We start from the raw sequence: 14,221 nt of genomic DNA on the forward strand, positions 1-14,221 counted from the left end.
GTAAGATTATGACATGGGAAAAATAAAAAAATGGCAATCAGTTAACAAGGGATATAGATACCCAAAAAAACAGATATAGTTTTTAAAAAAAGTCCCAAAAGCAGTTAAGCTTTATACAAGACCAAAACATGCATGAGTGGCTGGGGTGGAATTACAGCGATTTCAAGCAGGATCTACATGAGGAAGGTGCTTTAGGTTTGTCCAGTGTACACAATGCAAAATTTTAATCTCATTCAGTTTAAAAATATGTTTTAAGTTCAGGTACAGAATTTTTTTCTGAATAATTTAAGAAAAACATGTTCTCTAATGTAAATGAAGGAACACAATGAGCTGTAGCAGCAATAGAAACATTTCAAAGTTTGAAAATTCAACAATATCAATCTCCATGATTATTTAGTTCATTTTATAAAAGAAAAAGCTTAATGTTTTAATTAACATTGTTGCTGGAAACAAACAAAACAATTAAAATTGGTGTGCTTGCTCTGTATTTTTAGTCGTTTTCTAGTGAATAATTTGCTGCCATTATCCACTGAGAGCATGGGTACCAAAAACCATCAACAAAGTAAATGCTGTTCGACCATGCCTTTAAAGCAGGGGTGTCAAACTCAGTTCCTGGAGGGCCGCAACCCTGCAGTCTAGTTCCAGCCCTGCTTCAAAGCTCATCTGTAGGCATCAAACTCAATTATTTTGATTAGGTGTGTTTAATTAGGGCTGAAACTAAACTGTGCAGAGCTGTGGCCCTCCAGGAACTGAGTTTGACAGCTGTGCTTTAAAGGAAAAGTTCACACTAACAAAATAAAAAAAATGTCTCTACTCTTGTTGCAAAAGTGTTTTTTTTTTCTGTTGAACACAAAAGATATTTAAAAGTTGTCGCAGGGGCACTTCATATCATTTTGGAAGGGCACTTTCTATCCAAGACTAAAAAGGGCATGTGCACTGCACAGGTTGAGCCCTATTTGTGCACGTGCCTGCTGCCTTGGCCAGACGACTGATTCTCTGTAACCTGTAAGGACTTGGAGATGAAATTATTAGTTAGGAGCTCAGTGGCTGGCTTTGAAAACCTACAAGAAAATCTGAAATCTTGAAACAGAGTTATGGCATGAAAAAATAAAAATGAGAGAGAAGCAGCCCAATATCAAACATTGAAGTCATCAAAAACCATGATATTTGCTTGTGGAATCACAATGATCATTTTAATTATTTAAACCTGCTCGGATTTTATTTGTATTAATACACAAAATGGAGATACATTAGATGACTAAACAGTGTTTAAAAAAAATCAAAGTGCTGTAACAATAAAGGTTACACATTTTAAGGGAAGTGTAAAGGAGTTTGAGGAGTATAAATATTGCAGTTATGGTTACAACTCAGTTTAGATAAAGAAAATAATGACGAAAAAATCATTAGATGTTAATGTAAAAGAATCACGTAAAAAATGCCAGTAAATATTCTTAAATTGACTAATTTATTCACACATCTGCATTACTGAAAGCAGGAAAGAAACAGTGTGCCCTATGGTAAGCAATATCTTCATAAAACAGCTTTATTAAAATAAACGATACCCTCCCCAACCCTAATGAAACTGTCATGACGGTCTCTACAAGTCATTATCTAAACATTATATGAATCAGCAATTAGAAAAATACTACCAACTATAAAATATTGTTTATGAAAACAAATAACTAACAGATTATTTAAAATGCCCAACGCATGCTGTAAATGTGCTTTCCAGACCAGTTAAGCTCAATGACTGTCAGCTCCAGACCAGTTTAGCTCATACATTTCCGACACTGCCTGTAGTCCCATTTAGCAAAAATTTTTTTAAAGAAGCGTACCCTATAAAGAAAAAAAAAAATAATAAAAGAAAATAAAAAGAAACAGAGTGTGTGATGTAACTGAGGCATTTTATGTCATAGAATAAAACATTAAAGTATGTTTGTTTAGCCGCAAAACCTATTTAAGTGATTTAACCGAAATCCCATTAAAAAAACCTCATTGACTTTGGGATGAAGAATTTTTTTCCTTGCAACAGCTTTAAAAAAAAAGCCAAATAATGAATTTCAATCCAAGAACACCACGAGCAACACTTGACTGTGTGTAACATGTAGTTATGAATTTATTTAAAGTTGTCTAGAAAGGCAAGCATTGCAGAGGACAAGAGACGGACAATAGCTAATTTCTACTTTAGAAAAAGTCACTGCTGGGTGAAATACAAAAGAGACAAAATTAATAAAAATATGACAAAAATAGGGCTATACAATGCTGAAATATCCACCCTGGAGCTGTTTCCAAGCACAAGTAAATCCCTGTTCACAGATGAAGACTCTCTATAGTAAGAAATCATAACCGTGAGGGTTTTTCCCCCAGAACTGGGCTCAATTAGTTTCTGGAAACATCTCTTCAGATGTTAAAGGGGATGGGAGATCAGAGGAACTTAAAACTTAAACCTGATTAAAAGATTTGAATACACAAATTCATCTCAGGCTCTACAAAACCACAATTTGCACTTAAAATATTTTACAGTATGTAAAAAAAAAAAAAAAAAAAGAAGGAAAAAAACTAAAGAGGTTTGGCCGGTGGTCTCAGAATCTGCGGCGTTTGTTGGCGCCAAAATCATTAGGTCCAGGACGAGGGAAGGGAAGAGGAAGACCACCTGGATTACCAGAAGCTCCCTGCTGAAAGAGAGACAGAGAAATATGCTTACACGCATGCATACTCTACACATACAGTCTTTAAAGTGTATGTGGAGAAATTAGTACCTCATTAGAAGTCAAGTTGGTAGAGCCTGTGTTTGAGGCATTTCCACCCATCGGGTTCCTGTTCATGCCCATTCCCTGACCTGTCACCCCACCATGAAAGAAAACACAGATTGTGTCATGGAAACAAGTTAGGAATACAACAGTGTATATTTAGACACCTACTTGAAGAAAAGTTTATAATCTGGGATTAAAGTAAAAACTGTTGTGTGCAATTGTGCATGTTTGCGAACATTTGAGTGTTATTATATCTTTAATTGTTCATTAGATCTCTAAATTGTGCTTTGTTAGTAATTTAAGCGTGTAAAATTACTGTTCAAGTAATGGGGCTGCCTATAAACAATTACTGGGAAAAGATTCTTTTAAATCCATAATGCACACAGACATTCAATTACAGTCTGCCAGCCCCAGGGCTTCCGATGAATTGTCATCACATACAAAAAAAAAAAAAAAAAAAAAAAACTGTGACCTTTCCTGCCTGGCTGAGATACCATATAAAGTGGGTATCAGATGGAGCAAGAAGCACTGCATTAAATGACATTTTTCCATGCCACGTCTTTAAAATATGGAACTTAATTTTACCCTAGTATTTTCAATGGAGTTTCTGCACTAGCCTGCGGCTAAATGACAACACCTGCGTTTCATCAATCTTTCATTTCTTTTTACGCCTCAACAACCAAATGGATTCTCAAGTCTATTTAACTGATTATATTTTAATTGCATTACAACATCGATGCTGTAAATAAAAAGTCATGACATTGAAAATAGTCACATAAACTTTCCACCGGAAGTTCATCAATTAGCTGAAAAACACTAGCTGTGCATATAACCCATTGGAATTAAGGTAAAACATTTCAGAAATGTTCAAAAAAAGGGGGGGAAAGCAATTTTTAGGCAGAAAATTATCACTAAACATTTCAAACAGGGACTTCGAACGATGAGGATTTTTCTTTTTGTGCACTGTTAAACTTTTGAACAGTGTAATATATTACAAACATGAACAGAAGACCAATCATGGAGAGAAAAATGACAGACAAACAAAGTCAATGCCACTAATGGCAAGTTGAGTCCCTTTCTTACCTCCCATATGCATCCTCATATCAGGATCCCTCTGAAAAAAACAAAAACAAATAGTTTATTACATCAAACTTTTCAAAAAATGTTTAACCCTCAAACAAAGCACAAAATAACTGAATAAAGGCCCTGATATACTACAATCTTTGTTATTTGAATGCAAGCTTTATAAAATAAATTGTGTATAAGGATGACATTATATAACAAATAAAAAACCTACAATGCATTTGTGCCATTTGCAGATCTTTTCTAAACATTTTAGTCCAACCATCAAACAAATAATCTAACGATTACTAAATATAATAAGTTCAAAAACCTTATTAAATCAGTATTCTTTTTATTTCTAACACAGTTGACTACTACATTGACCTCATAACCTGTAAAAGTACTATTATAGCACCACTTAGTGGCTTAGAAAACAAAATGCAGAAAGATTATCACAAGGCAGAGCTTCATAGAGCTTCATAACATTAGGGGGGGAAAAAAGAAGTGATTTTTATTTATTTATTTTTTAAAAGATCAACAAATTCAGACTCACCTTCTCAGAGAAGTTGCCTCCCTGGCCCTGCTGTCTCCTCATCAGCTCCTCAGAATGGGCCCGGAGCTCCTCCTCCCTCCTCCGCCGCTCCTCCTCCTGACGCAGCTCCATCTGTTTGCGTTTCTGCACCTCCTGGCTGTGAGCCTCCTCCATTCTCCTCAACTCTTCCTGTCTGCGCAGAAGATCTGAAGCAGAGAGTGAGAGAAACAAATTTGATTGAATGTTGTGCGTTTGCTTTTTGACTGGATCTACATTCAACAGACAATTATATAGTTTGGAAAAGAGTGATTTGATCATTTTAAGAGATGTGTGGCGTTTAAGAGCATTGGTTTTGTGGGCATGCTTTAAATCACAGTACATAAAACTGAGAAAAGTTTGTGGATTTGTGAGGAAAATTAGAAACTGGCAAAGTTATATTACAAAAAGGTAAACATTAAAATGAAAATTCATTTATAATGGAAAAAAAAAAAGATTTATTTGATTAAAAACACACGTCATGTGATCTTTAACCCAACATCGGTAAACAATGACCATACAAATCTGTCATCAATAAAATATTAGTTATAGATTCAGGGGTTAAAGGGTTACAAATTACTGTTAAAGTGGTACAGCTAACAAACAAATTGGGAAAAACTTTTCAATGAACATTAATTTACATGAACTGGTGAGAAGTTGCAACAGGTGTATACTTTAGTATGTTGACATTTCCAACTGATGCTAAAGTAAGGGGCTGGTTCATCTTTCACCCGCAGTTAATTAGGAGTTGGAGGGGCGTGGCTAAGCATCTCACCAAAGCCTTCAAATTGACATCAGAGGAGGACTTCCAGAAGCAAATGATTAGATTTTGATTAGAGATTAATCAAGGAAAAGATCAAGCTTTCTGCTCTCAGTAAATTATTTTGCAGGGATTAATTGTTCACTTTATGACTAACATTGTGCACTAGCAAAATAAACATAAGCAGATTTTAATGAGTGAGAACTCACCTTGTCGCATTAGCATGACTTGGTGTTCATGCCGTGCAGCTTCCAGTTCAGTCTCCAGCTTCTCTTTAGCCTCTTTTATGTTTCGGTCGACCTGTTCGTACTGCTGCTTTTCCATTTCCATTAAGGCCTTCCAGCGCATTGCATACTCGTACTCAAATGAGCCTGGTTGGGCGAAGCGGGGAGGCTGCTCACGCTCTCTAATGGACAGATTAAGACAGGTTACTGTGTTTACATAACCGTCTAATATGCAGAATAATGTACAATGAGAACAAACTGGACCTTTATTTGTTATTTGATCATAATGTAATAAATGATTTTGTAAGTAAATACTTGAGCAAATTTTTTCCAATTGTATTAATTTATTTGATAAAGGCTGCACTAACAAATTAAACAAATACACTAGCAAACAATGTCATAACATATACAAAACTTGAAGTTGTAGTAGTTATAATAATATTAATATTTTCTAATATATAGCAATACATAATTACAAGCGTACCAGGGCAATTTAAGCAATGTTTCATGGGTTAATCAAGCTTTTCTTTAAATTTAAATAATTAACAGTATCAGCTTCCTAAAGCTAAACCCTTTTATGCAGCTCTCAAACAGCAGATGACGAAAACGGTTTCTCTACAACCACAAAAAAAAGAACCAAATTGTACTGATCTAGCTCTTCATGCACATTCAAACTTCTATGTTTTTCAACATTTCTTGGATTCTTTTGTATCAAATCACCTGAAAGTGCACTTACTGTACATTTTTTTTGTTATCTACCATCAGAATGTCCAAGACTTCATTGCCATAGCATTTTATTAGGAACTTTATCTGGCTTTGGACTAGACTGAAACACTGGTGCATCATGCTTTCTAATCTCTTCTAAAATGTTTTTTTTTAATCACATTATTTTGATAACCTCTATTTATTTTGTTACTTGTTCACATGTAATGTAAAAAGTGGGATTAGGATTACTTGATATTGTGAATTGACTTGATATTGTACAGTTACATTGGGTGCTGAAAGCTCTGCGCAATGAAACCCATTCACTTTAAAGATTTCCATTGCACAAGGGCAGATTGTGTATGTGCCGATTAAAACACAAGCGAATCAGAGCACACCGCATGTGCTGTGCTTAAAGTTTAAATATTTTGCTCAGTGGATATTACACTCGTGTACATGTATTCTTTTCTATGCATGAAGAGCACATGCTTATTGGTAAAGCAAACTCCACCCAAATGACATATTGACAGGACGTTCCTGTGAAATATACTTTTTCTTGTTGCTTATAGCACTGTTACTGTGGTAAAAACACTGTTAAAACCTCTCAATTGACATTCAAATTTTTCTGTAAATAAGTCTATAAGAAAAGAACTTTATATTGTTTCACAAGTAAATAAATAATTACAACAAAGCATGCAGAATTTTCATGTTGGTCCATCCATAATAAATATTTACAGTTTTTTTTTCCATGAATCAATATTCTAATAGCACACTAGCAAAAAAGTACATCAACTTACTTGTGATATACTGGGTTTTTGTTAATGAGTCTCTCAGGAAGCCCCTCTTCCTCATCAAGCTGCTCCATTGGCTCAATGGTAACAGGCCGGGGGAATCTGAGTTTGAGAGGAATAATCAAGCTTAATTAACCATCTATTATTATCACAAAAGGAACAGAACATTGCATATAAGCAGAAACATAAATACTTACGCAGTAAGAAGAAAAGCTCCATCTCCACACCGGTCCAGAGCTTTCCTGGCAGATGGTTTGTTAGCAAACTCCACAATTCCCTTCCCAGTTGGCCTGCCACGGTCATCAACGATGACTATGGCACGTTCGATGGGACCAAACATGGAGAAGGCCTCCTCCAGAAGCTCATTGGACACAAACTGAGGCAGGTTTTTAACCGTCAGCGCAGCACCATGGGTGGCAAATCGCACACGAATCTGCCGTCCACGGAATATGGTGTCATCCAGTTCAGCTTTTGCGATGTCCGCAAGCGTCTTCGTTTCCTAATAATGAGAGAACAGCAAGTCAGGGTTAATGTTGCATTAGTCTTGTAGTCTGAGAACATTGAAAAGTATGGTACAATGATAACAATTACAACCATTTTTAATTGTCAGGTGATATTCTTAAAAAGTACTCTCTATTATCATAAACAAATCACTTAATCAACTTGTGCCTTTACGATTATTTTCTGGTTTCAGTAATCACATAGAGCATAATTAAAATTAATAAACCCAAAAATCTTTTCTGTGCATCGTGTGTTTTTGGACATAAATGAAACACTAAATTCTACTGTCACAATACTGAAGTGTTAAAGCGGTCCAGTACTCGCGAACATTAAAGCATTATTAAAATTTACTTCTTTTTTTATTACAGTACCGATTGGTACAGGAACTCCCGTATTATGCCAAGACTTGTAGCAGGAATACAAGTATTTTACATATGAAATTACATTACCTTACAAACACTGCCAGTCAATGAACTGTCAAACATAATATTGCGATCACACTTTATTTCTTATTACTTTATTTTATAATAAAAATTCTAACATTTTTCCCGGTGACACTTTGCTAAAGACGTTCTTAGAGATATTTCATAAAAAAGCCTTCTATAGTTATTAAAAGCAGGACTGTCCAGTAGAATGTGCATTACAGTAAAAGGAATTGTCCAGGACAAACACTGAGTGGGGTCTTACCACAAAAAAATAAGTATGTAATTGATTTGTGTTTTTGCCATGAAACCAAAACTAAAGTGAATCTACAGTTGGATGTTTTTTTAGTAGTAGGCAGGAATGAGAAAGCAGCTTGAGCAGTTTGAGTCAATACAGTTATGTTTTAGGTTTAGCAACCACATACAGCAAAATTAAAATGAATAAAACCAAAAAACATATTGCACATTTTGTGCACATTGTAGAATTTAGTATTGTGACATTACTGCAATTTCAGTACCAAAAACTACTGAGATATTAAAAACAGTACTGGAGTTTTGGAACTGAAATTTTAAAACCTTCCACTTCCTGCTAACATTTAAGCAATGCTAAAACGGACACGTTTTTTTTAAATCACAGTACCAATTGGCACCGAAAATCCAGTATTGTCAACACGTTGCATTAATATAAGTATTTTGAATCTACAGTTGGTTGTTTTTTTTAGTAGTAGGCAGGAATAATGAGCAAGCAGCATTGGTTGGAGCCAATCCAATTATTTTCGGAAGGTTTAGCCACCACATGCGGCATTATTAAAACGAATAAAACCAAAAAACTTTCTGCGTTTTTAGTGCTATTAGATGTAGTAGAATTAAGAGTTGCAACGTTACTGCAATTTTGCTACTGAAATTTCCCGCTAACAGTGTTTAAATGTTAGCGGGAAATGGATGTTCCAGTATTGTGCCAACACTAGAAGCATTATTAGAAGTATTTTACGCATGCTATTCTTTCACCTTACAAAAACAACTATCAACAAACTGTCAAGCATAATTTTGCCATCACACTTTATTTCATGGTGACGCCTAACCAAACTCACCAGCCTGATGAAGCCAAAGCCTCGATCCTTGTTGATAAAAATCTCAGAAGCCTTGCCATACTTGGAGAAAAGCTTCTCCACATCTTCCTCTGTGGTCCCAGCAGGTAGGTTGCCCACAAACAGCCGACTTCTCTGCGTGTAGGTCTTCTCACCAGGCTTCTTGAAGTTCTGCAGGTCTATAGTGAAACCAGCATCTGCAGGACAGAAAACAGTCAGTCAGTCAACATCACTCAATTCAATATAAAGTTTAATGGTGGTGTAGATCGATGAGTTTCACTTACTAGGGCTGCTCTGCTCTCCAGCATCGGTGTGTTGTCCATTGCTGTCGGCTCCGGTGGGCTTCCTCTGCTGCTCCTGTTGGGGGTTGGGCTGCTGTCGCTGTGGGCCGTGATTCTGCTGCTCTGAACGGGGTCCTCTGTTTCCTTGCATCTTTTTAAAAACACGAATAGTCAATAAAAGATTTTAACAAGACAATTTGGAAAAACTTGACAAAAAAAATTTCAAAATTGGTTAATAACACCTCTAATAATTCAAACCAAAATCAAAATAATAAATTAAACAGTAAATCTACAAAAGACTAAACGGGTCGTTAATTTTAGAAGATCAAAGTAGACATTTATAAAATGGTGTTGGAAAGACAGAAAAGGAAAATTGATTAGAAAGCGAACTATTGTTTTAAATAAAACAAAAATAAATGACAAAAAAGAAAATATATTAGACTAATCAAGGACCAGGTATTTTAAAGTAAATAATAAAATAAAAGGAGATGTATGTATGTACATATATTTATATGACTATTAATTTACTAATAATGCATATTTGACGCCAAATTAATGTATAGTAGAAGCCTTTTTTATTAAATACATTTACTCACTTAGCTCATTTAACTTATATGCAAAACAACACAGCAATAAGTAAATTATTGTGAGTCATCATCCAAGTATACAAATAAAGAATAAAATAAAAAATTGAGTAGAACTACAAAACACTAATTGGACTGTTCATGTTAGAAGATCAAAGCATTTTTTTTAGAAAAAAAAGGAAGTTCTTTTATAAAATGGTGTTGGAAAGACAGAAAAAATGGACTGGAAAGAGAATATTTGTTTAAATTAACAAAAACAAATGACACAATAGATATTAGACTAATATATTAGACTAATGGAGGACATTTTTAAACAAATTAGAGAATAGAAGGCGATGTATAAATGTTTATACAACAATTAATTTAATTTTATTGCATATTTGATGCCAACTTAACGTTCTTTAATTGACTTTTTTCCATAAATTCATTTACTCAGCTCATTTGAATTTTATCCAAAGCAACAACACAACAAAATTAAAAAACTGGAGTAACTTAGATCTACAAAAGACTAAACATGTTGTTAATTTTAGAAGATCAAAGTATTTTTATATCGGGAAAATATAAGAGATTTGTGAAAAAAAAGTGTTGGGAAGACAAAAAAAGAAAAAGTATTTTATAGAACAAATATTAGAAACAGAGTAATCGAGGCTCGGTATTTTATAAATAAACAATGAATCAGAAGGCGATGTGTGTATATTTATACGACTATTAATTTACTAATATTGCATATTTGATGCCAAATTAATTTTCTATTATTGACTTTTTTTAATAAATTCATTTACTCAGCTCATTTAACTTTTATATAAAAGCAACAACACATCAAAAAGAAGTAAATAATACCGACTCCGAGTCTTCGTCTTAAGAAGAAAACAATCTTAAATAATAATAATAATAAATAAATTGGAGATCTACAAAAGACTAAACGGGTTGTTGAAGTTAGAAGATTAGAGTAATTTTTATATCAAGAAAATGGAAGAAACGTGAAGAAAATCGACTAGAAAGTGAAGAATTGTTTAAATCCACAAAAATAAATGTAAGCTAACGTTAACGTTAATAGAAAACTAGACAGTAATGGAAGACCGGATATTTACAAATAAATAAATGAATAAAAGGTGATGTATAGGTTATACATTTATACGAACATTACTGTGCTAATAATGTATATTTGATGGCAAATTAACGTTATTGTTCAGTAATAGATTTTCGTCATTATGAGCGTGTTTTTTGGGTGAAATTTGGGCTCTTTGTTTTCAATTGTTTGATTCACTGCTAACGTAACGTTAGCGTACGGTATTTTCTACTATTCTACTACACCCTATTCTTATATTTATATTTCATCGGTTAAAACTGAATATCTTATATTAATCCGCGTAACTTACTTGCTTTATTTTACGTTATTTATTGTCCCACTTGCGTAATTAGCGTTTGTGGCTTTGCACATCGGAGCGTGAGCCGGTGAGACGCACTCAACGCAATGAGCAGCACGAGCTTACATAAACCAACAGATTCAATCAGGAACAAACACATAATGATTCCGCACAAGATATTAAAGAAAACAAGCATCAAAATACCTTTTATACGAGTTATTAATCCGCTCCAGTAACACACGCAGCGTTGGTCACAAAGAGGAGAAGGGCGGAACGTCGTACAGCCCAACCTGCTACCTTCTCTAACTGTTCATTGGCTGGAGTGGGGGTTTCCGGCTTAAAGATTCCTTCTTCCTATTAGTCGATTTCGTGTCAATAAAATGACGTTTGAATATTGGAGTCTTTTATTGGTTGCTGTCGTTTTGAAACCAGTCGCTTAGGCCTTCTACGCCGTTTTACGTAGGAAATGACGAAAAAACAAGCTTGTGAGCGGCGTGGTTTGATTAAACATCTAGAAAAGGATCGAAAGGTGCTGGCGCCGACCAGCGTTTAAACGAGGAAGCAGAATGTTCTACACCATTATGTCTTCATTCATTCTTTTTCCTTCGGCCTCCTTTCCTTAGACCTTTTATTCACCAGGGGTCGCCACAGCGGAATGAGCCGCCAACTTATCCGGCATATGTTTTACGCAGCAGATGCCCTTCCAGGAGCAAATTCTGTTCTGGAAAACACCCATACACACTCATTCACACACATACACTGGCCAATTTCATTCATTCATTAATTTTTCTTCGGTTAAGTCGCTTTATTCACCAGGGGTCACCACAGCGGAATGAACCGCCAACTTATCCAGCATATGATTTACATAGCGGATGCCCTTCCAGCTGCAACCCAGTTCTGGGAAACACCCATACACATGGGAAACCCATGCGAACACCGGGAGGACATGCAAACTCCACACAGAAATGCCAACTGGCCCAGCCGGGACTCGAATCAGTGACCTTTTTGCAGGCAAAAGTGCTAACCACTGAGGACTTCCAAAACAAATAATGTGTCTAATAAAACTCCTTAAGGATCTTTAAATTGAAAAGCAACCAAAACTAGATATGCTTAAAGAATTAAACTCCACCTTTACGTTGCAATTCTCAGTGTATACCCTTTTATGTTTTATTTATACTTTATTTTGAATTTCTACCTTTTTTGTTATAAATGTAGGCCACTAAATAAACTCAAGCAGTTTGCAAATTATTAAATCAGTGATTCCCAGTGGCCACATAAATATTCACAGTGATCGTCATTGATCATGATGTTAAACATATTAAATCAGTGGTTCTCAAACTTTTTTCATCAAGTACCACCTCAGAAAAGAATTGTCTCTTTAAGTACCACTATAATAAGCAGTAGTACAGCACTGCACAGTCTAATACGTGACAGATTAATTATTAATATTAAAAATATTTATTATAGTCACCCTAAGCATTATAAATAGTTTAAACATTAACACTGTACTGTGCTTAAATGTAAAAAACAAACAAACATACAAATAAAAATAAAACAACAACTTTGAAATTAAAATATGCTTTTCAAAGTAAAAAAAAAAACTCCTGTATTTAAATGTAAAGTATTAACATATAGTAGCCAATTCATCAACACCTGGAAATGTTGCCTTGACCATGGAAAAATAGGCTATATGTCATCATATTCATATTTAAATAATATTTGATAAATTATGAAATATATGTAGCATGTACATATGACATTATTATTCCTCCGCGTACCACTAGAAGGAAGCCTGCATGCCACTAGTAGTACATGTACCACAGTTTGAGAACCAATGTATTAAATGATTATTATTATTATTTTTATGTTAAAAATATAAAAAGTATTAAAGAATGTTTTACAGTAAAATACCATTTCAGTAGTTTAGTGTTAAATTTCATGTTTAATTCATTGAGCTACTTTCAGTTTCTGTGAAATTAAGTGCAATTTAAATGACTAACTATTCTTTTTTTACTAGTTTTACAACCAATATTTTAAGTGGACAATGGTGATAAAATAATAAAATGGTTGTATTACTAGATTTTATTGTTACTTTTCTATGTTTAAAAACGGATTCTTTAAAATACTGACACTGCAGGTAAATAAACAAAAAAAAAAAACTCTGTTTATTTTATTTCTTATTTTGTGTTTACTGAGTCAGTCGTCACCATCGTCAGGAAGAATCTATGATTATATCAGCTTAGTTTTTTAATCTTTCAAATTTCCTTTGATTTTTATATATTATTACACACATTTTGGAAATGTGATCTAATATTACCGAAAGTGAGAACCAATAATAATATTAAACATCAAGAATTTGTAGCAAAGTTGTGTTCACACCTCTTGCATAATGTTTATATACAGGATTTCAGCAGGTTTCACCAACTTAAATTTAAAACTTTTAAGACATTTTTAAGACCAGTATGAATTAAATTTTAGACTCATAAAGGGCTAAAGGCCAGGGAAATGGCCTAAATGGAAAAGATTTTTAATTGCCCAATCAAAAAAATATATAGTTATAATGCAATTCATTTAATAATACAATAACAATTTTATAATACTTTTAAAAATAATTTAGATATTTCTAAGCAAAATATTTTAAATAATGTGTAAAAACAAGCAAACTCTACTTGCATCCATACACCCCCCCCCCTCCAACATAAACTTTCTTTAAAAAAAAAAAAAATATATATATATAATAAAATAAATGTATGCACAACGATATTTCCAGGTCGATGTCTTCAGCAGTAAATACATGGAGCACTTTTACAAAAATGTTATAGTAAGGAAAATAATTAAACCATTCTGGTAAAGAGTTAAAAATGACCTTTTTACATAAAAAGATTCAGGATTTATTGAGATAGATTGTTGGTGATTGTATGGTTTTCAATGGCCAGATGGTGTAGCAATACATAAACAAAGGAAAATTAAGACCTGTTCAAAAAAAAGATTTAAGACCTACAACACAATGTTTTAATAAATTTAAGACTTTTTAATGCCTAAAACTTTGATTTTAAGATTTAAGACACTTTAAGACCCTGCGAACACCCTGATATTATGCTATAACATAATTAAAGAA

At 33.9% G+C, this 14,221-nt stretch overlaps 1 protein-coding gene and 1 long non-coding RNA gene across 4 annotated transcripts in view; one reads left to right on the forward strand and one right to left on the reverse strand.

Annotated features, from left to right (window-relative positions):
* Nucleotides 1-14,221, forward strand: part of LOC147843941 (uncharacterized) — a 560,137-nt gene that overhangs the window by 536,852 nt on the left and 9,064 nt on the right. The gene's annotated exons all lie outside the window — the stretch shown is intronic.
* nono (non-POU domain containing, octamer-binding) lies at nt 2,046-11,378 on the reverse strand. 3 transcript variants are annotated; one of them, NM_201579.1, is given in 10 exon segments: nt 2,046-2,675; nt 2,760-2,839; nt 3,837-3,867; nt 4,369-4,553; nt 5,353-5,549; nt 6,867-6,962; nt 7,058-7,359; nt 8,875-9,068; nt 9,156-9,303; nt 11,116-11,202. In NM_201579.1, coding segments are annotated over 9 exon segments (1,326 nt in total). In that variant the 5' UTR covers nt 11,116-11,202; the 3' UTR covers nt 2,046-2,582.

Source organism: Danio rerio, chromosome 5 (assembly GCF_052040795.2).
Source record: "Danio rerio strain M-AB ecotype USA chromosome 5, GRCz13ab, whole genome shotgun sequence".
In the NCBI taxonomy this organism is placed as follows: domain Eukaryota; kingdom Metazoa; phylum Chordata; class Actinopteri; order Cypriniformes; family Danionidae; genus Danio; species Danio rerio.

Coding starts and splice junctions, on each gene's coding strand:
- nono (XM_087251258.1), bottom strand. CDS start 9,303: ATGCAAGGAAACAGAGGACCCCGTTCAGAGCAGCAGAATCACGGCCCA. Junction 6,963..7,057: donor GGAGCTTTTCTTCTTACTGC/GTAAGTATTTAT, acceptor TCTCAAACTCAG/ATTCCCCCGGCCTGTTACCA. Junction 5,550..6,866: donor AAAAACCCAGTATATCACAA/GTAAGTTGATGT, acceptor TCTGTCCATTAG/AGAGCGTGAGCAGCCTCCCC.